The sequence below is a fragment of the Molossus molossus genome, unplaced genomic scaffold, assembly GCF_014108415.1.
Source record: "Molossus molossus isolate mMolMol1 unplaced genomic scaffold, mMolMol1.p scaffold_m16_p_14, whole genome shotgun sequence".
NCBI classification, from domain to species: domain Eukaryota; kingdom Metazoa; phylum Chordata; class Mammalia; order Chiroptera; family Molossidae; genus Molossus; species Molossus molossus.
The window spans coordinates 33,569,738-33,594,862 of record NW_023425349.1 but is presented as its reverse complement, the minus strand read 5'-3'; the positions used below and the strand labels follow the sequence as shown (position 1 = coordinate 33,594,862).

Below are 25,125 nucleotides of genomic sequence, written 5' to 3'. Positions count from 1 at the left end.
CCGCTTCCGCCTTCTTCTTCCTCCAGCTTGTCCTACGAGTGAAGTCGCGCTGCCGGGCGCGGTGTCGGTGGGTCTGCTGGTTTGTTTCTCAGCGTCGGTGTCCGTGCTGTTGAATTGCCCGGCATGGCTGAACTAGATCCATTCGGCGCCCCTGCCGGCACTCCCGGCGGCCCCGCGCTGGGCAATGGGGTGGCCGGCGCGGGCGAAGAAGACCCGGCCGCGGCCTTCTTGGCGCAGCAGGAGAGCGAGATTGCGGGCATCGAGAACGACGAGGCCTTCGCCATCCTTGACGGCGGCGCCCCTGGGCCCCAGCCGCACGGCGAGCCGCCAGGGGGTCCGGGTGAGAGAGCGGGCTCGTTTGGGGCGGGAGGACTTACCTGGAAACTCGGCCCAGGGTGGGTCTGAGAGCTCTGTGTAACTTTGTTCTTTGCTGATCCGGAGGTTAAGGGGGAGTGCAAAGAGGAAACGATACCCCGGCCCAGTCCTGCAGAAACCTAAGCTCGAGACGCCTGCTCCGTTCTACGAATGTATTTGAGCGCTCCAGGGCGCGGGCCGAGTGAGAAGGCAAAGCAAAGCTAGGCGACAGGGTGACAGCCACACTGAGGAGCCCGGAGAAGCCGGTTCAGTTCTGGAACTTTTCATTGAGCGCTTTGCCGTGAGCCTGGCCTCTGAATCACAGCCGCATTGGCGCAGTTTGGTCAGACTTCATGGCAAGTCTGAGCCCAACACAGGGCCAGTTACTAGGAAAGGAGGGCAGGAGGAAAAAAAGTTTCGTGTTTGAGAGATACAGACAAAAATGGCCATGATGCGTTTAAGCACTTAAGGTGTACAGAATGTCGGGTTATCCGGGGTGGGGCGGGGGGGGGGGGGTTAGGGAACTCAAGAAAGCTGGTCTGTCTAACCTTGGAGAAAGAAGCTCCGGCCAAAGAGGGATAAGAGTTTTACCATTTTTCGAAGGTATTACGGTTAGTACTCCAGGAACTCGGCTTCCTCTGGGAACAGCTTTCGAAGGCAGTGTTGCCTAAGCAGAACGTTAAGATTAGCCTGGACCAATTTTTCAAGAGGTGAATGGAGGGTGTAATGTAGCCCCTTCCCAGTCAAGCGCAAGGAAGAATAAAAAAGCAAGCAAGCAATCAACCAAAGCCTTGGTAGAATGCCAGTTTGACCTTCAATGCCTTATCTCTGTGTGATATTTAGGATTGTCATGGTGGGAGGAAAGGATGAGTGGCAGACATCTTTTCAATAATATAGGGAAGTAGGAGATTAGAAGAAATGAGACGTGGCTTTTTATTGATTTGAGAGAGAGAGAGAAAACATTGATTTGTTGTTCCACTTACATATACAGTCATTGGTTGATTTTTGTATGTGTCCTGAGCAGGGATCAAACCCAAAATTTTGGCATATAAGGATGCCACTCTAACCAACTGAGTTACATGGTTAGGGCCTTAATTTACTATTTAAAAATTCTAATTAAAGGAGAAAGAGGGCACCGATGGGGCAGATGGGAATTACTTTAAAGGGCCAAGGAGTTAACATAAATGAGAGAAACGTGCTGGTGTGAGATAATGACTGTTACAGACTGACACTTTGGAGCTTTAGAATAGTGCTCTTCATAACAGCATTCAGGCTCAGAAATCTCAAATTACTATGCCAGCCAAGCAGAACCTTTTCAGGGAAGTGGAGGTGTGGAGACTGCTAGTTTACAGCCTCTGAGTTTTTACACTATACCATGCTGCCACCTAAGCAAATCTGTCCCCTGTACATGACAATGTCTCATATATCTGAAAATGCAGTTTACAGCTAGCAGGTTGGACTTGACCGGGTTGTGGCTGGGAGATGAAGTTGGCTTTAAGTGATAAAAGTTTTCTTTTGTTGTTGTTCTTGTGTGATCTTTAATATTTGCCTAAGAATCATAAAATGTACTCCTTTAGATCCTTAGTTTACCTTGCTCTTTTAATAGAAGAGAAAATGGGTCCTACAAAGAAATGACTTGCTTACGAAAAAGGGCATGTTAATAGCTGAGCCCTGTTACACCATCCTTTTTTAAATTCTCACCCGAGGACAGTTTTGCATTTATCTTCAGATAGAGCAGGAGGGAGAAAGGGAGGAAGAGAGAGAAACATCGATGCGAGAGAAACACATCAACTGGTTGCTACCCACCCGACTCCAACCAGGGCCAGGGACAAACTGCAACCAAGGTACGTGCCCTTAGCGGGAACCGAACCCAGGACTCTCTGGTCCACAGTGATGCTCTAATCGCTGAACCAAACCAAAGGCTGTTACCCCATCCTTTGACTGTACCATACTCCGTTGCAATTTCAGCAGGGATGTAGTGGGATAAGAGATTGTCATTTCTGAAAAGCAGTTGTGGCTGCCTTGGGTAGGACAGCAATGGGAGAATCAGGACCTATAGTTAGAAGACAGTCCTGATTCAGGAACAGTTACTTCTTGCTCACTGTTGTAGCCCCAGTGCCTAGGAGGGTGTCTGCTCATAGTAGATACTCAGAAGAATGGGCAAAAATGTCAGGTCCAAGGATCCTGTATAGAAGCAGCAGATCTTGTTGACTGGCAGTTTGGAGAGGTAAAAGGGAGAGAATAGAGTTCGACCCATGGGTCTTTTGTGCATTAAGCTTTCAGCAAAAGGCAGGAAGAGATGACTGCTGACTTAGTTTCTAGGAAGGACTTTCTAAGTGAACTAAGCATTTAGTGATTTAAAAGCCTGATCTCTGACAGCCTAGTTGGGGTTGGTAATAGTGGAGTGGTCAGCACTTCCTTGGGGAATTAGAGAACTAGTTGGACACTTTTTTTTTTTTCTTTTCTCCCTCTCTCTTCCTCTTTCTCTCCCCCTGTCTCCCCACCCTCTCTCCCTCCCTTTCTGTTCCTTCTTCCCCCACCCCACAAAATTCTTTGCTGTCCTAGACTGCTTGTGTGAGTGTAGCTTTTCAGGCAGCTTATATAGCCACCACTGCCTTTCCTGTTTTTCCCTCTGTAAAAGGTACAACTATATACCATATAGGGTTGCAAGGATTACATTAGAAAGCACCTGTGCCTGGCCAGTGTTGCTCCTTGGTTGAGCGTTAACCCATGCACCAAGAGATTGCCAGTTCGATTCCAGGTCAGGGCACATGCCCAGGTTGTAGGCCCGATCCCCAGTAGGGGGCATGCAGGAGGTGGCCAGTCAGTGTTCTGTCTCATCGATGTTTCTGTCTCTCTCTCCCTCCCTCTCTCTAAAAATCAATAAAGAAAAAAAATAAAAATAAAAAGCATCTGTAACGTTCTTACACACATTATATTATTACTACATACAGTACCTAGCTACTATTATTTCTTGGGAGTAAGGAGAGAAGGGTGTTACAAGGCCTGTAGGCGTGGAGGGGGGCATGTATTGAGGAAACAGATTTTAGGAGAGAGCTCTGTATCTGATGTGTTACTATACAGAGATCTGTAGGCAGGATGCTCTAACGGATTGAGGAACAGTCCATACCTGAACTCCCAGCCTTGGGGGAAAGGCCTGTGGAGGATGGGGGCAGGCAGAAACCAGAGGGATTAGGCTTGAGCCCTGGATGACTCCCTCAGTTGTTAGGAGAGGTGGAAAGATACAACAAATTTAGAGGTAGGAGGCAACCAGCTGAATGAAGTGGCTCCTGGGATATTGAGGAGGAACAAGTGGTCAGAAAAGAGGCAGCCTAATTCTAGCTGTTGAAAGACTGCAGTCATGAGGGCTGAGGAGGGAGGAAAATAAATGGATAAGGAGCTACTACTGGAGGAGTATGGCAATGAGGCACTGTTTTGTATGTTTCTGTCATGTCCTTTCTTGGAGGAAGAGGAGGAGGAAGAAAGGTACATACATTTTAAAGGAAAGCTGGAGGAGAGTGATTTTCTTGGTGGTGGTGAAGTGAAGTTCAAGGAAATCTTATGTGTGGTATTTAGTAGTACCGCCCATTTACTGTATGCCAAGTTCTCAGTAACTGCAGTCTAAATGGTAGTGTCATCCTATTTCAGATGAGAACTGATCATTATGGAATTTAAGCAGTGATCCTAATGTAGTAAGCTAAATTCATGGATCCACTGGAATTCAGACCCTGGTCTGCTTGACTTCTAAGGTTGGGGAACAGGGCAGGCAGGTTGAAGGTGGGTCTGGGACAGAGTCTTTCATCTCTGAAAACATGTTCTGACCCTTGTTTCTGTCTGGATGCCCTAGACAGTTTCCTTCTGGAGCATCAGATTGCTTAGCTTAGTTCTAATAAATCAAGGCGCCCTAGATGTGCTTTCTACATGTTTCTGTAGCAACAGATGATCCTTTGACTTGGGCCAATTGAATGTCAGTACAGTGGCACAGTGACTAATAAGAGTTCAAAGCATTTGCCAGTGGGTCTGGATGAGTCTTCAGATCCAAAGGACAGGCAGCATGAAACTCAGGAGGTATGGGATGAGAACTGCTTCTAGTTTTGTGATGGAATAGTGATCAGAGTCTTTCCTGTTGGAATTGCTCTGGGTTGGAATATATTAACTAAATAGTTGGTATGTTAGCTGTAATATATTAACCAGAATGTCAGTCTGGCTTCTATCTTACACAAAAACAAATTCCTGGTGGATTAAAGAGGAGCTTTTTTTTTTTTTTTTTTTTTTTTTTTATAGATAAGTTTTTATTGATTTTTTTAGAGAAGGGAGAGAGAAAGAAACATCAATTGGCTGCCTCCTGCACACCCCACACTGGGGACCGAACCCGCAACTTGGGCATGTGCCCTGACCAGGAATTGAACTGGGACCTCTCAGTCCATGGGACAATGCTCAATCCACTGAGCCACACCAGCCAGCTTTTTTTTTTTCCTTTGCTGTTTTTTTCAGATTGGGGGGTGGGGGGGACATCAATGTGAAAGGGACACATTGAATGCTGCCTCCCACATGACCCAGCCAGGGCCAGGGACAAACTGCAACCGAGGTACATGCCCTTAGCGGGAACCGAACCCAGGTCTCTCTGGGCCACAGGCCAATGCTCTAACCGCCAAGCCACACTGGTCAGGGGCCCACCTTATGTTTTTTTCCCCTGCTATCAAATTAGCAAAAATTTAAAAAGATGATAAAACTGTCTCAATGAAGGTCTGAGAAATGGGCCAATGGGTTTAAAAATTTAAAAATCTTTAAATTTTTAAATGTATATCCTGTGACCCAGCAAGTCTACATCAAGAAATTTATCACTGAGGTTTGATTGAATACTCGCCGCCAACCCCCCCACCCCCGCAAAAATAAATTTATTACATTGATTCGTTTTTTGGCGAACGTTGTGCTTTTTAAAATTATATAGGTAAGTGACATACAAACAGCTTAAAGTATAAAATGCCAGTGACAGTCCTGGTTAGTCCTGGCTAGAGTATCAGCCTGCTGACCAAAGGGTCTTGGGTTCGGTTGTGGGTTAAGGACACATACCTAGGTTACAGGTTTGATCCTTAGCCCTGGTTGGGGTTGTGTGGGAGGCAACCGATCGATGTGTCTCTCTCTCTCTCTCCTTCTCTCCCTCCCTCCCTCCCTTCCACTCTATGCAAAATGGAAAAATATCCTCAGGCAAGGATTTAAAAAAAAAGCCTGTGGCAAAAACTATGAGAAACTTATTTTTGTACTATCATAAATAAAGCATAGGAGTAAATTAATTAGAGAAATTAAGTAAAAAAAACTATGAGAAATATTTTGAAGTAATCCAGACTCATAACCAGCAATTGAAACAGAGCAAAGCTGAGGTGGGTTAAAACTTAGATTCAGCAGTTTGTGTTGCATGTATCAAATTATCAGGTGATCTTTCCTCTGACTTCTTGGCTTGCTCAAGTATTGCACCACTTTTCAAAGGCTGATTATTTCATAATGCATTTAACATTTTTCTTACATATCTTAAACATAAACAGTAATTTTTTTTAATCCTCACCTGAGGATATTTTTCCATTGCTTTTTAGATAGAGTAGAAGGGAGAGAGAGAGAGAAACATTGATGTGAGAGAGACACATCAATTGGTTGCCTCCCACACGACCCCTATCAGGGCCTGGGATCAAACCTGAAACCCAAGAATTTGCCCTTGACTGGAAATCAAACCTGTGAACCTTTGGTCCACAGGCTGACATGCTAACTGATGAGCCAAACTGGTCAGGGCCATAAACAATAAATTTAAGAGAAAATAATGTCATCAAGTATCTGCCCCTTCAAGCATACCTTATGCACCTCAAGGAACCCTATGCATATTTTAAGATACAGAATACAGATTTTGTAGGTGGAAGCTAAATTTTTATGGTGTCTATATTGAGGCTTTTGAAGGAAGTCAGAGCAGCCACTCCAGAGCAGTGATGTGCAACACTTAGTGATGGCTGGGTTAGGAACACATGCTTTTCAAGCCAGTCAGATAACTAAATTGGTGAAACACAGAATGGGTTTTAAAGTGGGGCTAGTGGAGCCTGGCAAATTGTCCAGAGCATGCTACATGTAAGGCTACCCTCATTTCAAACAGCGTTGTCAATTCAGGAATGCAGACCCATTATTGCCAGATCTTCCATTTGCCTGCCCCGCCTCCCAAACCTGTAAATCCTGATTTTGTGGGATTTTCTAACTTAATACTTTGTATTTTATGTTTTCTAATTTATTTTTAAGGGAGAGAGAGAAACATCAATCAACTGCCTCCTGCATGCCCCCTGTTGGGGATCGAGCCTGCAACCTGGGCACATGACCTGATCAGGAATCAAACTGGGACCTCTCAGTCCATGGGACGACACTCAATCCACCAGTACACAAGCTGGGCAGTATACTTTGTATTTTAAATAAAATATGTTCAGCCTGTGGACCACCATTTTGTACTATGTGGTTTGATAGTGTCTAGGTCTTTTTTTTTTATCCTTACCCAAGGACTTTTTTTCCATTTTTTGTTCAAATAGAGTGGGAGGGAGAGAGAGAGAAACATCAACGTGAAAGGAACACATCAAGTGGTTGCCACCTGCACTACCCAACCAGGGCCAGGGACAAACTGCAACCGAGGTATGTGCCCCCAGCGGGAACCGATCATGGGTCTCTCTGGACTGCAGGCCGACGCTCCCCAACCGCTGAGCCAAACCAGCCAGGGCGATAGTGTCTAGGTCTTGCTTAGGCATTTTTTTATATTTCTGAGGTAGACTTATTGGATTATGAATAATTGTGTCAGTAAGACTGGATTGTACACCTCACTTTGAATTTTTTAAACTAACATCCTTCAAAAGACTGATTTAATTTGGTATGTCCACATCTTATTGTTCTGAACAAATTACAGGTGCACTATAGGAATCAGCAAGAAGTCTCAACTATAGACCCTTAGGTGCCAAAACTATTTCAGTGACAGGATGGAGAGTCTTGACCTCCAAGAAAGCATGTTGGCTTAAACATAAAGCTATACATCCCTGCTCACTGTGAGGGATTCCAGGCCATACTTTGCTTTCTCCAGAACTTTCATGGAGAAACAGTGTTGTTCTGTGAGATTCTTCTGCTATGGTTTTACGTGTTAACTTCTCTAACCCAGGACGCAGAATATGAAAAGCTTTTGGGCTTGGGAGCTTGGGACAGGTTTGCCCACATTTTTATGAAATCATTTATATATAAGCACATCTTGGTTTCATTCATTAGAAAGTTGTTCATTGTTGCCCTGCCGGTTTGGCTCAGCGGTTAGAGCATCGGCCTGCGGTCCAGAGAGACCCGGGTTCGGTTCCTGCTAAGGGCACGCACCTCGGCTGCAGTTTGTCCCCGGCCCTGGTTGGGTCGTGTGGGAGGCAGCCACTCGATGTGTCCCTTTCATGTCAATGTTTCTCTCTCTCTCTCTCTCCCTCCCACTCTATCTGAACAAAAAATGGAAAAATGTCTGCGGGTGAGGATTAAAAAAAAGAAGAAAAGAAAGTTATTTATTGTTGTATCTAGTACCCAGCCCAGGGATAGCACTGAGTAACTTATAGTACCTACAGCATATGGTACTGTATTTTGTTCTGTAAACATTTGGCTCAGCATTTGACCAGCCCTGATTGACAAATTGTAATCTTATGTCTTGCAGATGCTGTTGATGGAGTGATGAATGGTGAATACTACCAGGTACAGATTATATTAAATGACAGTGGTCAAGAGTCTTTCTTTTCTATTGTTTTAATTGACTGACCTAGGAAAGGACCCTACCACCTTGACTTTCCTGGATGTATTAGTAGCTGGTATGTTACCTGCCATGGTGGAAGGATTCGAAGAGAAGTGGCACTGAAAGAGCTTTCTTTTAAAATGTTACTGACCTGGCCCTAGTGTTATCAACTTATTCTGAAGAAATGACCCTTCCTGATGATGATGATGGCGAATTTAAACACTATCTGTGATATGCTGTGTCAAGCACTGTTTATACTTATTTAATTCTGACAACAACCTGAGGGACCTGTACTGTTGTTATTCCTGTTTTACAGATGAATAAACTGAGGCACACAGGTTAAATTAGTAGTCTAAAGTAACAGGCAGTTTGTGGTGGGGCCAGCATTTGAACCTTTTAGATTGTATTGGGGATAGGGAGGCTGATATTTATGAGGAAAACCATTATTTTCCCTCTGGATCACTAAGCTTTCAGTTGCCAGCCCAACTTATATTGGCTTAAACATGGAGAGCTAGCTAGTTTTTATAATTGAAAGAGCTCTGAGATAGGTTAGTGTCCTCAGACCTGAACTCTGACTCAGTTCCTCTAGGACTCTGGCCCTGCCTGCCGACTGTGCAGTTTTATACTCAGGTTATGTTTCATGGTGGTGAAATGGCTGCAGCACTTTCAGGCCTCATATATGCATGTCATATATTCTAGAACAGAACAAAGGTTTCTTCTTACGATATGAAAGTATCCATAGACAGTACATAAATGAATGGGCATAGCAGTGTTCTAGTAAAATTTAATTATGAGATGGGGCAGGCCTGAGCTATAGTTTCCAATCCCTGGTTTAGAGCTTGGCCTTTAGAGTGAGACAGAATAGGGTTCAGGTCCTGGCTTTATCCCTTACTAGCTACATGTCATTTCTCTGGGCCTCAGTTTAATTCCCCAACTGTGAAATTGAATAAAAACTTGCTTTGCAAGGTGTTTGGGAGAGAAAGCTTTTATGTGTCTGACATAATGGAAAATGCTTATAAGTTAGTTAATAATACTTGAAATAATTTTTTCCACATTTGTTTATAATAAAGTCTAGTTAGGTTAAACTGGTAATCCTTAGTTCTAGAGGTGAAATAATTCCCTAAAGATTGAGTTTCTGTTTGAGTCTTTATTAGCGCCCAGATGTAAACCACCGTAAAGAAGAGTCTGTGAGTGTGCACACACACACGACTAGTGGTTGCTTGCCTTTTTATCTTTTTCCTTGATGTGACTGCAGTCACTGTATGTTTCCTCAAATTCACTATATTTTGATTAGGTGGTATTAAGTGAACTATTTTCTGCCTTGTATAATAGCATTTAGGTCTTAAGTTCAAGCCTTGCTCTACTGTGTGCTTACCTTTGTTACTTTGAAAATATCACATAATCTCTGTGTCACGCGAGGAAACCAAAACTGATAACACTGTTTCCTAGTAAGTCCATTACTTACCTCCCCGACTTTCCTATCTCCCACTCATGTCCCATTTATCAACAGAAAGGATAACAGCTATTCTGCCTTCTCATGGACTATCAGGATTAAGTGCAGTAATGTTGAAAGTTCCCTATCAGCATGTAAGGTTGTGCTATTGCTTTTAAGGTAATCCTTTAACATTTTACAATCTTTAGTGCTGTACATAACCAGGGGTTCTAACTTGGATGAAGTGTATTTCAGGAAGGAGTTTTTGGTACTGATAGAGTACAATTGTGTTTTGTGTTAAGGAGAGTAATGGTCCAACAGACAGTTATGCAGCTATTTCACAAGTGGATCGATTGCAATCAGAGCCTGAAAGTATCCGTAAATGGAGAGAAGAGCAAACGGAACGCTTGGAAGCCCTTGGTAAGGAATCTTTTTCCTCTTTGGGTATCTGTTTTCAGTGGAATAGTTGACCTGGACTTTCCTTTCATTCCCTTTTCATTTGAATTAGCCATAATGTACTTGTCTAGTTTGGGGAAGATAATCTTTCTCAACCTGAAGGTCACAAGGCTACTCATGTGGAGATGCTTAATCACAGACCATTGTGTAAGGATTAGGGCAGCGCAGAGAGCCCCCTAGTGTCCTCTCATGAGCAGAGCAGTGCTATGGAAAGGAGCGTGGACTTGGAGTGAAAGGCTGGATTCAAGGCCCAGCCTTAACTTTTATAAACTGCAAGCACTTGGTTACCAAACCTTGCATTTGTTTCTTCATCTGAGAGGAGTGAGGTCAGTGTTACCAGCCCCACGGGTATTCTGTGCTGTATTTATGAGAGTGCTTTGTAAGCTTGAAGGTGTTATATCCATGTGAGAGATTTAACAGTCCATTTATCATTTGAAGACTGAATTTAAGGTAGCACTTAAGAGGAAAATGTGAGCTATGTTAAGAAACATACAATCTGGTTTTCTTACCCTAATATCCCTGGGAAGATAAGTGTTTACACTGTTGTGGGTGGGGAAGGTGAAAAGCATAGGTAATAAGTTTTTGAATCACACAGCTAAGAAGTGGTAGAGCCAGAATTTAAACTAGAATCAGAATCTCAACTGAAGTCTGCCCTGCTCCAGAGCCCATACCCATCCCTTTAGCCACATTGCATTTAGTGTACACATCTCACTAGGCAGGCCAAGTCCGAGATCAGCCCGAGCCAGTCGGGCCTTGGGTGAAGAGCTGTGTACCTGGAGTGTCAGCTGTTGGGCAAAATCAGGAGAGACTTGTATCTTTACCTGTGGGTTAGAGAGGTATGGCAGAGTGTGGGGATATTATCCCCGGGGTACTTTTTTTTCTCAGCTTTTTATTAAAATTTCAAACATAGCCCTGGCCAGTATGGCTCAGCAGTTAGAGTATTGGCCTGTGGACCAAAGAGTCGCAGGTTCGATTCTGGTCAAGGGCATGTACCTTGGTTGTAGTTTGATCCCTGGCCTTGGGTAAGGTCATGAGAGAGGCAACCGGTCGATGTGTCCCTCTCACCTCAATGTTTCTCTCTCTCCCTCTTTCTTTTCAAACTCTCTCTCTCTCTCTCTCCCTCCCACTCTATCTGAAAATAAGGAGAAAAATATCCTCGGGTGAGGATTTTAAAAATTTGAAACACAGAATAGTTGAAAGGAGATATGTTTAAGTGTACTATAATCATAATTTTTAATCCATTTTAAGATACAGATATCATGTACTTCATGTGTAAATATTTTATTATAAATCCAGAAATATGGTTTTCCATGTAACCACAGTGTCAGCATTATTCTTCTTTCTTGAGGACCACTGAACTAGTAAAAGTGTGACTCCTGTTTTTCAGATGGGGTAACTGACACCTAGAAATAGGAAGGGATGTGATCCAGGTAACATCCAATTAGTATAAAATCTGTCTTTCCAGCCCAATTTATGTGGCTTTTAGAACACAGGGCACACTTATGTTTGAATCTTTGCAGCACTAGCCAATAGTTATTTATTTGATGATAGAAATAGTCTGTATCTGCTGTCCAGTATGGCAGCCACAAGCCACATGTAGCTATTAAGCACTTGAAAAGTAGCTTGTATGACAGAAATGGAATTTCAAATTTTATTTAATTATAATAATAGTAGCTGTGGTACTGGATAGTACAGCTTTAGAGAGATGAAAATAGGTCTTCATGGTGCAAGTAGCCTCAGTCCTTGCTTGTTCTTTGTATATCTTCTTAGTAGGCTTAGAGGTAAGACTTAGCTGGTATTAGTGCTACCAGATATTTTTCATGTTACACAATCCATCTTTATCTTTCTCTTTTCCCAAAGTTTAGCAAAGTTGTCTTGTTCATGGAGAGAGCTCACTTTGGTGGCTGGGAAAATGCATTTTCTTCAATTATCAAATTGGATATTTAGGAAATATTTCGTGAAGGTATTATTTTCTTAAGATACCTTCCTGAGGGAAGTCAAACATTTGACCTTACATTCTGATCGAATTAAATTAAATTGGTCCGTGAACTAGGTGTTTCTTCAGTTTCACCTTTTTTCCTTGCAAAAACTGTGAGAAGGAACAAGATGCTAAGAATAGAGAGCCAGTGTCAATGGTTTGCAGCTTAGCTACTGGATATTCTTAAATAATTTGCTGTTCTGTGAATAGTAATGCAGATGGCCAGAGGAGACAGCTGTCAGTGTGCTCTGCTCTCTAAGGAGACTCTTTCTCCCTCCCCACTCCTCCCAGATTCAGAGATTGTATTATGGCTTGGATCTTTGTCTCATCAAGCTAAACGTTTAAGAATTCTAAATTGTTATTGTCAGTGTCGCTTCATAAATCTGTAAAAGTAAGACAATTTAAGGGGATTATTTTAGCCCTGGCCAGTGTGGGTCAGTGGTTAGAGCATCAGCCTGCACACCAGAGGGTCGTGGGTTCGATTCCTGGTCAAGAGCATGTACCTGGGTTGCGTGTTCGATCCCCAACCCTGGTTGGGTCACGTGTGGAGGCAACCAATCGATGTGTGTCTCTCACATTAGTGTTTCTTTCTTTCCCCTTCTGCCCTCCCTTCCACTCTCTGTAAAAATGAATAGAAAAAATAGCCTCTGGTGAGGATTAACAGAGTAAATGCATAAAGGGATTATTTTATATAGTAACTACAGTTTGTACAAATGGTCACAGTTTTTATTTAGATAAGATTTTGAGATAAATTTCCATGATAATTGTGTTCCTGTTATATGGTAACATTTTAAAAAGTATCAGACTACACAGAAAAAAATGCTCTTCAATTGAAAAGTAATTTTTTGGAAATAATTTCACTGATCTTGAAAGGGAGACCTTACTTTTTTTTGTTTGTTTGTTTTTTAAATCCTCGCCTGAGGACTTTTTTTCCATTTTTTGTTCAGATAGAGTGGGAGGGAGAGAGAGAGAGAGAAACATCGATGTGAAAGGGACACATTGAGTTGTTGCCACCTGCACGACCCAACCAGGGCCAGGGACAAACTGCAACCGAGGTACGTGCCCTTAGCAGGAACCGAACCCGGGTCTCTCTGGACTGCAGGCCGACGCTCTAACCGCTGAGCCAAACCGGCCAGGGCTTACATTTTAAACACAGCAAGTTTTTTCTTTTTTTCCCCTGGCCAAGCTCAGCAGTTAGAGCATCGGCCTGCGGACTAATGAGTCGTGGGTTCGATTCCGGTCAAGGACACATACCTTGGTTGGTTGTGGTTTGGTCCCCGGCCCTGGTTGGGTTCCTGTGGGAGGCAACCAGTCGATGTGTCTTTCTCACATCGATGTTTTTTCTTTCTCTCTCCCCCTCACCGCCCTCCCTCTCACTCTCTCTGAAGATACATGAACATAAATAAAATAAATATGGTATTTTTTAGTTTCTTGCTCACATGGCCCTGTCCACCCTTGGCATATCCCAGTGCACCATAGTGCCCTCCATTCTGCATACACTTAGTGTTGTGGATAGACAGACATCAGAAGTTTATATATTTCAATCATCAGTGGAAAATCCGAGTAAAATAATTATTCTTGTGAGCAATAGGTTACTTTCTGATAAATTAGGTAACAGGGTAAAAAGTACTTTTTAAAATTTAATCCCCACCTGAGGACATCTTTCCACTTTTGTTCAGATGGTGGGGGGAGCATCATCGGCGTGAAAGGGACACATTGAGTGGATGCCTCCCACACAACCCCAACTGGGGCCAGGGACAAACTGCACCCAAGGTCCACGCCCTTAGCGGGAACCGAACCTGGGTCTCTCTGGACCGCAGGCTGACGCTCCAACTGCTGAGCCAAACCGGCCAGGGCTAAAAAGTACTTTTATAATGTGAAACTGTAGGAGAGTTTTTAGATGCTCTTAGGCTATTCCTAGTCACCAGGTTGATCCTACAAAACATTTTTTTTTTTTTTTGCAAAGGCCCTAAAAATGCCCCAAAATGCTTCACTTCTTCCCATGAATGGTTACTTGCCACCACCACCGCTTTCCGCTCTCCCCCTCGAGAACACTAATTACAAGTTGGGCTCTGGCTCAGCACTGTCCAAACTCTAGTCTGGACCAGTGGTGACTACCTTGTAGTCACATTTTATGATTATTTCTAGGCTTGCTTCCCTTTCCATCGTGCCCTGTGGAGGCAGAATAATAAAGTACGAACATGTGAGCTTTACAGCCAGACCTGGGTTTGAATCTTGGCTCTGGCACTCACTGTAACCTTTGTAAAGGTTCTTCAAATTTTCTGAGCTGTAGTTTTTCTCACTGCTGACTATGAGAGTACAGTTTACCTTCTTGGGATTGTTGTAAAGATTAAATGAGATGTCTACAAAACATCTTCCAGAAAGGATATTCTTAAGAACATGTTTCAAGTGAAGTATCAGGGTAACTTCAGGTGCCAACTACAGCAGTGCTGTGACCTATGTTTCTTTTTCTCCCAGTATCTACTGACATGTGTCTTTATTTTAGCTAAATGTCTTAGGAAAACCCATCTTTAAGCCCAACAAACTTCCCACTAGATGTGCATTTTCTCCAATTTCTAGAACCTTTGTGGATAATTTAGTAATGATCCCCCAACGCCCTGTCATTCTCTCTGCTGGAGTTTCTCTTATAGTTCTGCCCTAGCTCTGTCACAGACACCATGCAGTCTAAGCAGGAATAGATTATTTTGTGGTTATCCCAACTCTAACATCTATATTCTACTGTTCCCTGGTTCCTGAATTTTCTCTACCTCTGATAATTTTCCTAATAATGCCCTGCTTCATAGAAGTGCATCTACCATATTACTTAGGAGAGTGCCATCTTGTGCCCTGGCCGGTTTGGCTCAGCGGTTAGAGTGTTGGTCCGCGGACCAAAGAGTCATGGGTTCAGTTCCGATCAGGGCACGTACCTCAGTTGTGGTTTGGTCCCTGGCCCTGGCTGGGGTCATGCGGAGGCCACCAGTCAATGTGTCTCTCTTGCAATAATGTTTCTCTTTCTCTCTCTCTCTCTCCCCTCTCTCCCTTCCTCCTACTCTATCTGAAGATAATTGAAAATAAAAAAAAGCCTTGGGTGAGGATTTAAAAATCAGTTAATAAAAAGAGAGTGCCATCTTGTGTTTTATAGAACCATTAATTGTCAACCTGAGGTATGGAATATAGGTTGTGAGAAGATTTAGTTAAAAGATTATCTAATATGAATAATTTACCCTGAACTAATACTGACAGCATTATTAATTGGCAGTATTATTATATATCATCTGTAATTGCTTTTTCCCCCAATTGGTGCACCCAAAGGCTGTTTTTTATTAGAAGTCAGTATTTCTATCCTACCTCCCCCCCCCCCCCCAAAAAAAACAGGCAAAAACAAACCAACCACCAACTACTGATCACTAAAGTGTCAGTGGACTGGGATAAAATGTGGTAAAACACCTTGGATAGAATCGCTGTAATCAGGAGCTGGATGTACAAACAGGGAAAAGAGAATTGTATCTTCCAGCTATTCTTCCCCAATACACATTTACACACGTGCCCACACACAGTATAAGTTTAATAAGACCAAAAGATGGATGAAATGAACTTGAATTTGTGTTTTGTTTCATTTGTATTGTCTTTCTCTTTCTTCCCTTCAAAGATGCCAATTCTCGGAAGCAAGAAGCAGAGTGGAAAGAAAAAGCAATAAAGGAGCTGGAAGAGTGGTATGCGAGGCAGGACGAGCAGCTACAGAAAACAAAAGCAAACAACAGGTCAGTCCATAGTGCTTCTAGCACAGCTTGTTTTCCAAGATCGCATCAAATCCATTTCCAATAGCCATGATAGATTCTCAGCTGCTGGCTTGTTTAGTGTGAAATGTCTTTGCGAGTTTTCGAAACGTAATCGAAACATAAGGGTTGCAAGTCTCTTGGTTCTTGTGAGCATATTTTAGCCTGTTAGCCATCCCAGTTATAGTGAGTTTAGCTCTTCAACTAAGAGTTTGGTTCATATGTGCCACCTGTAATGGTGTGATGCAGCAAAGGAAAAGTTACTTCATGGATCAATTCCACATATAAAAATGTACCCTGAAATGATACCAGAATCTCAGTCTGCTGGAGCTGATTATAGACTTGGTTATGTTGCATCCCCTAAATACAACCCTGCCCTCTGAAAGCTGCTTCACAGAGAGGTCCATTAGCAGGGAAATGTGCTTTGTAATTAGGTAGCCAAAGAAGGCCGTCCAACATGGCGACTTCAGAATTAAAGGTTCTCTGGGTATTAATCTGTGTCTAAGAAAATCTAGAGTTGACTTTAAAATGCTCTTTTCAGAATTTACTCACTCACTAAAGGCTAAGTAGTTGTGGGAGTAAACATTCTCATACCACCACTGACCAGCAGCTGTGGTCCTTAATGCTGTGTGTCTGCATCCACTTGGAAGTAGCTCGGAGAGGCAGAGGCATCGCTGCTTGCCTCGGGGTCGGTCATGGGCTTGCTTTCCCTGCTGGATCGACTGCACTCACTTCAGTGTAAAGATAGGCCAGACTGGTCTTGGGCATAATTTTAATTTTCAGGGTCAAGAGCCTTAGGTTCCTGTCCTCAGAGGCAGAAAGAAGTGAGTTTAAATGCCCTTGTCTCTGTCGGCTGTAGTAGATGGAAATCTGCCAGAAAAGAGGGAACTGAGCACTTGGCCAGCCAGCCTGTGCCACTGTGGGTCAGCTGTGGCAGAACAGATGGCCTCTTTGTTGAGCAGCCTTCAGCTCTCTCCTGCTGGCCATCCTTGGTTCTGTCAGCTACCCCTCAGGTGCCAGGTTTGAGCCTCTGTCCTGCCACCTTCCTGTGGGGGATGTACTGTCTACACGTGCTCATTGGGTTCCATTTGAAGTTCTGTGATAAGTATGGTGGGGACTGCTCTCAGGTCCGGGACTTCTTTTGAGCTTGTGATAATTTTGAGGGGCTGACAGGTTCAGGCTTCTTTATCCTGTGCTCATTTCCCCAGCTGCAAGTTCACATCTCCAAAGAAAGATGGGTGGGTGCTTTGTGCAAGGTGTTGTTTACCCAGCAAGTTGCCTTAGCCTGTGAGTCTGCTCTGAAGTACTTGGTAAAACTGGGTTGACCCTTCCTCTTCAGGGTCCCTAAGGCTTAAGCAAGTTGACAGCCAGATGCTCAGACTTAAAAAAATAAAATATGATTATGTTGGGAAATAGGTTTCCCATTGCAGAAATTTTTTCAAGCCAGTTTTGCTAAACTGCATCCCTTCTGTCTGTATACTGAATCAGTTGTACTTGAAGAGAATAATTACATCTGTTTTTAGGAGTTGAGTCTTAAAAGTTTAGTTCCTCTGGGCATTGAGTTAGGGCTTGGTGTACTTTTCTTTCTTTTTTTTAATTTAATTTTTTTATCCTCACCCGAGGACACTTTTTGTATTCAGATAGAGTGGGAGGGAGAGAGGAAGAGAGAGAAACACCTATGTGAGAGAGACACATCGAGTGGTTGCCACCCACACGGCCCCAACTGGGGCCAAGGACAAACTGCAACCGAGGTACGTGCCCCTAGCAGGAACTAAACCCAGGACTCTCTAGTTCACAGCCTGACGCTCTAACTGCTGAGCCAAACCGGCCAGGGCTTGGTGTACTCCTCTTTAGGTAGAATTGGAGAGCGTTGGGTTGGATAGTCTCAAAGATGAACCTCAGGTTCCAGAGAGGGCAAGAGAGTTAAACTCACCACTCATTGAGAATGTAGAGCTATTTAGAAACCAGATCACTTGTCTTAGAGAAACCTTGCAGCGTAGATAGGGCTGACCTAGATGTGTAAAGCTAGTGCCACACTAGCCACTGTCACCAGGGTTCCTGGACAGAGGGGATGGTTTATACACTTTATGCCAGTTCTTCAGTGGGTTGGGGTGGAAGCCATTATAGAACTAAACCACTTTGGAGACTTTTTCCAAAGGAGATTTTGGCACTGCTGATGGTTCCCCCTCCCCCAGTTATGTTTGACTCAAACATTAGAGTCCCATGGGACTAAAGAAGTCCCATTTATATGTGTAAAGTGATTCATCTTTCTCATTGTCTATCTACAGGTAAATAGAAAATATCTTGAGAAAGGAAAATGAGGGTGCTCAATCAAGCAGTGTTCTTTTCCCAGTGACCTTTGCAGCAGCTGGATGTTTAAGTGGGACCACAAAGATAAGGAGAGAAGTTTGAAAGAGGAGATCTTGGGGGTAGCAAGGGGCTGTTTTTGTGAGTGTATCATCAGGCTTCTTGCCTTCTGATGCCCTCCACTGAAGCCTTCGGAGTACTGTGTGCCAGGCACTGTGCTGGGCTGTAGGCAGACAGCAGTCAACAGACCCTTGTCATAGCATTTCCAGTCTGTCATTACTCAGACTGTATCTCCCTCCTTTTATCCTGAGTTGGGGCCTAAATGTCACGCATAAGAGCCATGAATTAAGTGACAGCTCATGGAAAAGAGTTCTCTTTTCATAGGAGCCAGAGGAGTTTATTCCTGGAGAACAATCCAGATTATGTGGTCCCCCCCCACACACTTTAAAAAAATTTTTTTTCCCCTTTATTGAGTTTAGAGAGAGAGGAAATGGGGGGGGGGGGGGAGAGAGAAACGTCGATGAGAGAGAACATTGATAGGCGCCCCCCACTGGGGACCAGGCCCATAACCCAGGCATGTGTCCTGACTGAGAATTGAACTGGTGACCTCTTGGTGCATGGGCTGATGCTCAACCACTGAGCCACATCGGCTGGACAACCATGTTCCCTTTTAAAGGTAGTTTTGGTGTGCTGACTTTTCACCTCTTTCTAGGCTTGTAAGAGTTTGGGCAATCCACAATGCTCAGTGAGGCCGACATTTTTTCCATGCCTGCTGTGTGTATCAGCTTCCTGAGGGGCTTGTGGTCAGGCCCGAAGGCATTCCTCCCCTCTCCCAGGCTTCCCTGAGCCCCTTCCTGCCTTGCGTAAGGATTGCTGTCTCAGCTCTCTCTCTGGTGGGTGAAGAACAGACTGGTGGAGGGGCTGTCTGTGTTTGTTGTATGAGTTTTTCCATTTGTCCTGGGTCTGTAACCATAACAGCAGTGCTGTCACAGACTACTTTTAGTCTTCAGGCTAGCTGCACAGGAGCAAACATTCAGGCTTTTGTTGTCTTAGTGATGCCTAGACAGGAATCATTAAATCTTTATTTTCTTCCAGCAGGAGCAAACACAAGTTGAAATGGATCAGGGTTAGTCAATGTGTAAACTACAAAGGACTGTGGGTTTACAAGCTGGCCTGCCTTTCCTTTCCCTCGCACTCATTTTGCCCACAAACAAGTCCTGCTGACTCGCTGAGTTACAATCAGGCTGTTCCCTTTGCTTTCTTTAAATTTCCACAGAACCCCTCCTATGTATAAACCAAAACGGTAAAGAGGGCAGGGTACGTGTTAGTTTAAAAATAAACTGAAATTGCCCTGGCTGGTTTGACTCAGCAATTAGAGCATTGGCCCACAGACCAGAGAGTCTCAGGTTCGATTCCGGTCAAGGGCATGTACCTTGGTTGTGGTTCGTCCCTGGCCCTGGTTGGGAAACAGCCAATCAATGTGTCTCTCTCACATTGATGCTTTTCTCTCTCCTCTCCTCCTCCCACTCTATCTGAAGATAAAAATGGTAAAAAGTATCCTCGGGTGAGGATTAAAAAATAATATAAACTGAAAATCAAAATCACTAGCATTTTCCTTCAAATAAATATGTGAGTTTGTTAATAACCAGGCATGATTGTCCTTTTTTTAAAAAAAAAAAGTCCCATTCCTGTGCTCCAAACTGACCTGGCAAAGGGTAAAGTAAAAGTCCTTGAGGAAGGTTCCCTGTCCACCCGCAGTGGATGAGGTGGGCACCCTGGAACAGCAGTCTAAGGCAGCCTGTCCGCTGTGGTGTAAACTCCTCCACTCAGCATTGTCCTCTCTCCTTCTTGTCCCAGAGCCCTGCCATGTTGATCCATTCCTGATGTGAGAGTTGAGGAAGAGTGAAGTGCTGGCTTCCGGGCTGCACCTTGTCAAAGCAGTCAAGTCTGGCATGGACTGAGCAGACAGACAGCCCGGTCAGGGACACACAGTAAACCAGAGCCAGAGCCCTTGTCTGCAGTTCTTTCCACCAGACCACTTGCCTCTGGCTGCTTTTTCTCTAAGGTGGGAATTTTGAAATGACCATATGTGCTCCTACGATACTGGAAATTGATCCCACCCAGCCAGTGTGGGGAAGCAGTAGTTGGATAATCCAAGATAAAGCTGGCTTTGGGACCTAGCTTCTCTGGTACACCCAGTGATGGTTACCGAGGCTGGTGGAAGGTGACATGGCTTCCCGAGCACACACCCAATGGGAGGTATTAATGTGCAGGGAAAGGAGCCCGGCGGCTTTGGTTGTGAGTTCTGCCTGTTGCCTCTTGCTGTTGAGCGAGCTGCTTCATCTCTAGGCTTCAGTTACCTCATCTGTAAAAGGAGGTGAGAACTCTTGTTGTCCTAGGTTGCTGGGGTTGAGAATCCAACGAACACAATGTCTATGAAAGGGCTTAGGCCACAAGTAGGTGCTTAGGAAATGCTCATTGTGGCTGGGGTAAGGCAAGGGGAGAATCCCTGTGGGGAAGGCCAGCTAGAAACTGCCTGCTGGAGTCGCCAGTGCTGAAGCTTTGCTGGGTTAGGATGGAGCCTTGGGAACCGCTTTCCCAGAGCACAGTTGTGCCTCTATTGTGGTTTTGAGATGTTTCTGCTTCTCAATGTTCTCTCTTTTTTCCTGCCTGCTTGCCTGCCTTTTGGACCTCTTGCTGTCTAGGGTGGCAGATGAAGCTTTCTACAAACAACCCTTCGCTGACGTGATTGGTTATGTGTATGTTGCAAAACTAATTCCTTTTCTTTTGATTCTTTCTACTTTTCATTTAGAGTTAATGCACCTTTTATGCCACAAATTGCTTTGCTTTTTAAATGATTTCAAATTCGCACTGTGGGGGCTGCGTAAGAGTTGATAAGCTGGGGGTATGACCCATTGATTATCTTGCAGAATTATGACTTCCTACAAACGTGATTGCCATTTTTCGTATTTGGGGTTTTGGAGGGAAGGAAACTGACTCCCTTTCAAAATGTGGGTCATTTTGTGATCTTTTCTGGGAAGGCTTTGGGACTGGAGGGCTCTGACCTCTTGCTGCCGCTGCCACACTACCTACCTCCCTGCCCCCGGTGGGAGGGGGAAGTGTCCCCACCTGGGAGAGGTAGGTGCCCTGGTTAGGAGCCAGCGGGGGCAGTATTTTCTACACTTGGTTCCTTCGAAGAACGTGGTGTTGGTTGCCTCTCCCTTGGGCAGAGGAAGGTGTCTCCAATGGGGGCTTGTCATGGTTTCTCTATGGTCTTACATGTCAGAAATCGTTGTTTAGTAGCCAGCTTCTGATGCCCTGTCCCCGTGCACAGAGAGGCCCCAGCTTTGAGGTCAAGGTAGCCAGAGCTGTCTGATATGGGCCACTTTGGCTTTTCCCCCAAAGAAAATTGCATTTTCTCTGGAAGTTTTTTTTTTTTTTTAGGGGTTCCTGTTACCAAAGCAGTATTGCTGAAGACTTGGAAACTGTTCTCGCTGTTTCCTCCTCAAGTATTAGGATTAGATTTTGAATAAAGAAATGAGGGTGGAATGGAGGAAGAGAGGAATTTGTGGGAAGGGTGGACAATAGGCCGGGAGGTCTGTAGATCCTCTGGGACCTGTGACCTTGAGATGTTCATCCCATTAGAAGACAAAACTGGGTTTCCTAGGCTCCCGGGTGTATTTGCGATGAGACTTGTGAAATGATGGACTTACAGGTGGTGTTGGATTTGATTTTTGCACATTCTCTCTGGAGTAGAAATGGAGACTAGAAAGGTCGAGTCTGGGTTTGCTGGGCAACAGGGTGGCCCAGCAAAACCAGCTGCACGTTCCCAAGCGTAAATAGAGTGGCAAGGGCATGACTAGCTTACTGACCATCTGCATTGAGCTCATTCTCATTTTCTATATCTGACCTAAAGTTTCTCTCCTTGTTTCTTTTCTTCTCTTCACCTTTAAGCACAAACATAAACCATCCTTGCTACAGCCTAGAACAGTTAAGTAAATCTTTCTCACTGCCCCTAACTGTGTGTGCCATGCAGTTGCAGTGTCGTAGTGGCTCTGGCTTTCAGCAGTGTTTGCCACGGCCATCCCTGTGAGAGTGCGACCCTCTGTCCCCACAGACCAGTCATCTCCATTGCTTTTGCTTTGCCCGTGATGCTTGTCGGAATAGATGAATAGAGTGTGTCTTCCCTCCTCTTAACCACTATCCTTTCGGGCTATAGCTCCCACCAGCTGGTTCCCAAGTGGGGGTGGGCTGACCTTGACTGAAAGAATGTTGGAGCAGCATCCTACCAAAAAGCACCTAACATTGATTGGCTTTCCAGCCACTGTGTGCCCACCCCTGCACAGTGTGCCCTCGGTGGCCCAAGGTACCTGGCTGGAGGGAAAATGGCTGAACTGGAGAATGTCCCAACAAATTCCCTTCCAGAATGGCTTTAGTCTCTAGTGCCTGCTAGCATGGGAGCTTGTTTTGAATTCCTTTTGATTTGCCCTGTTTCTCTCCAGCCTTAGGAATAAATCCAAAAGTTGTTATTCAGTGAGCTATGAGCTTTTTAGAAGTCTTTAAATTTACTTGAAACTTAGGACAGCCCAACATAAATTACTGTTCAAGTTCTTGACAAGCCTGCTGCTTTGCTTTTGTTTATGAAGGCCTTGTAGGTGGCTAAGGACTTGCTTTTTTAATGCTCTGTATCAGCAGAGACAGACACAGAGAGAGAGACAGAGCGCGCGCCCTGAACCAAACACCTGTATTCCAGCATTTTACACAGCAGTCCAGGCCCCCTGTGCCTAGGAGAGCTAGCATGTGTCTGCTCTGAGGTCTGCCCTGGGCCATGGGCTGATTCTTTAGAAAACCAGAATGCCATTAAGTCAGGCATGAAGATGCAGTCGCTTCTATAACAAGGCAGCCACCAGGTAGCTCGCAGGGTGTTCTACATTAAACCAACATATTTTGTTGTTGCTTCCAGGGCAGCAGAAGAAGCCTTTGTAAATGACATTGACGAGTCATCCCCAGGCACAGAGTGGGAACGGGTGGCCCGGCTGTGTGACTTTAACCCCAAGTCCAGCAAGCAGGCCAAAGACGTCTCCCGCATGCGCTCTGTCCTCATCTCCCTCAAGCAGGCTCCCCTGGTGCACTGAAGAGCCACCCTGTGGAAACACTACATCTGCAATATCTTAATCCTACTCAGTGAAGCTCTTCACATAATTGGATTAATCATGTTGAGTTCTTTTGGACCGAACCTTTTGTCTTTAGAGTTGCTCATTGTTTGTGATTGCATGTTTCTTCCTTCAACTGTGTTCTCCCTGGCATTCAGAGAGGAGAGGGAGGTGGTGGCAGAAGGAGGGAAACCTCCCATGGTAGCCTCAACCTGTGCTTTTTGTGCATTATTCTGAGAATAAATTTGTTTCAAACAGTAAACATGAAGCTTCATTATTGACCCCAAGGTGTGCTGCAGTTTGGACGCTCAAAGGCATGAGAAATTTACTTTTGTCATTTCTAGGTCTGAGGCAGCACAATCACTGGGCCTCCACCCCTGCTTTGAACTAAAATAGCCCCCAGTTCCTATTGTCTTTGGAACTTTCCGCTGGAAAGGGAGTTACAGGGCTAAAAGTTAACCCCTATTGCTCACCTAAGATAGCGCTGTGAAGTCTCACCAACCTATGCATTTTTCTCCCAGGTGGCTCTCTGTCCCTGTCCCTTACTTAGGGTCTTAGATGGTATATTCCAAGTGGCAGTCTCTCTGGGGTGCATAGACTATAGTGAGACCTTTACTCCTTTGGATCCAGCCAGTGAACCTGAGTCAGGATGGCATTAGAATGAGTTTAGCTCGTTTCTCTGGACTCCTCTAGCAGAGAACTACTCATATATCTCTGTTGTCAGATCCTTCATCTAGAGACCTTGCTGGCCAATACAGTAGCCACTAGGTGCATGTGGCTATTTAAATTAGAATTAATTAAAATTAAAAATACATTCTAGTCTTAGTTACATTTCATATGCTCAGGGGCACGTCTGATTAGGTTTTATGTAAATGGCACAGCACAGATTATAGAATATTCCAGCACAGAAAGTTCTAGACTACAGTGATGAATGCAGTGGTTGCCTCTTCGACACTATGCTCTATTCAGGCATCAACACATTTGTTATGTGCCCTCAGAACCTGTCATTTTAGGTAATAGTTCTAGCAACTAATAAAGCCCTATTTCAGAAATCTGCTTAGAGTTACCTGATACTATTTCCAAGTTGGAGATTGATGTAAACTTCTGTACAGTAATACCACACAGGAGGGGGCAAGTCTTGCCATTGCCAAGAAGGAAGGTCCATCATCACTCCTATTGTAATTATCTCTGAAGGGGAGAGGAACCTTCATTACTTTTCTGCCTACTTCCCCCTTTCCTACCTTCTTACTTGGGCATTCCTGATCTAGCCCACAATTCTGGCTTGTTTGCTCATTTCTTCCCATTAGCCACCCCAGATTGCAATCAAGCACTCACTCACTGTTGTTCACCAGCCATTCGTTATTTCTGGGCCTTGCTAATGCCATTCAAAATGTCAAAATCCAGTTTAAGCACTAGCTCAAAGGCCACCTCCACAGTGCCTTCCCTTACTCTCTCCCCTGAGCTCCCATGGCCCTCTATGTGGGGCAGCTTACCTTTGGGTATTATTTTGGTGGTGTCATCTGAACTGGTGTTGCTTCCCATACTAAATGGGCTTCTTGAGGTGGATGTGATAGTAAAGTCTCTGATAGTCCTCAGATCAAGAGGGGACTGGATAATATGACAAAAGTAATGCTATGTGACTTCCAAGGCTAGGTCATAAAAGGCAATGCGGCTTGCAGCTGGTTTGTTCCAACACACAAGCTCTGGTAGTCCTTAGGCCACCATGTAAAAAGCTCTACCATCCTGTGGCTGCCTGCTGTGAGGAAGCCCAAACCAGCCCACATGGAGAGACCCTGAAACTAGAGGCAGAGAGATGCCTGGCCAGTCCCCAGTATTTCAGCCTCTTCTAGCTCCAGGCACTAAGTGCATCAGACACCCTACATGAGAATTGCCAAGCAGAG

The 25,125-nt window shown here is 44.5% G+C and overlaps 1 protein-coding gene across 4 annotated transcripts; it reads left to right on the top strand.

Annotated features, from left to right (window-relative positions):
* Positions 1–23,505, top strand: CLTA (clathrin light chain A). 4 transcript variants are annotated; one of them, XM_036260983.1, is made up of 7 exons: positions 1–340; positions 8,048–8,085; positions 9,857–9,974; positions 15,638–15,749; positions 20,777–20,830; positions 22,026–22,061; positions 23,035–23,505. In XM_036260983.1, exons 1-7 carry the CDS (start codon positions 124–126, stop codon positions 23,204–23,206), a joined length of 747 nt encoding a protein of 248 aa, XP_036116876.1. In that variant the 5' UTR covers positions 1–123; the 3' UTR covers positions 23,207–23,505. The 4 variants fall into 4 exon arrangements, with proteins under 4 accessions (XP_036116876.1, XP_036116877.1, XP_036116878.1 ...); XM_036260984.1 differs by lacking the exon at positions 20,777–20,830 and having other exon boundaries at positions 23,035–23,504; XM_036260985.1 differs by lacking the exons at positions 20,777–20,830; positions 22,026–22,061 and having other exon boundaries at positions 23,035–23,486.
* Positions 23,506–25,125: the final 1,620 nt, after the last annotated feature.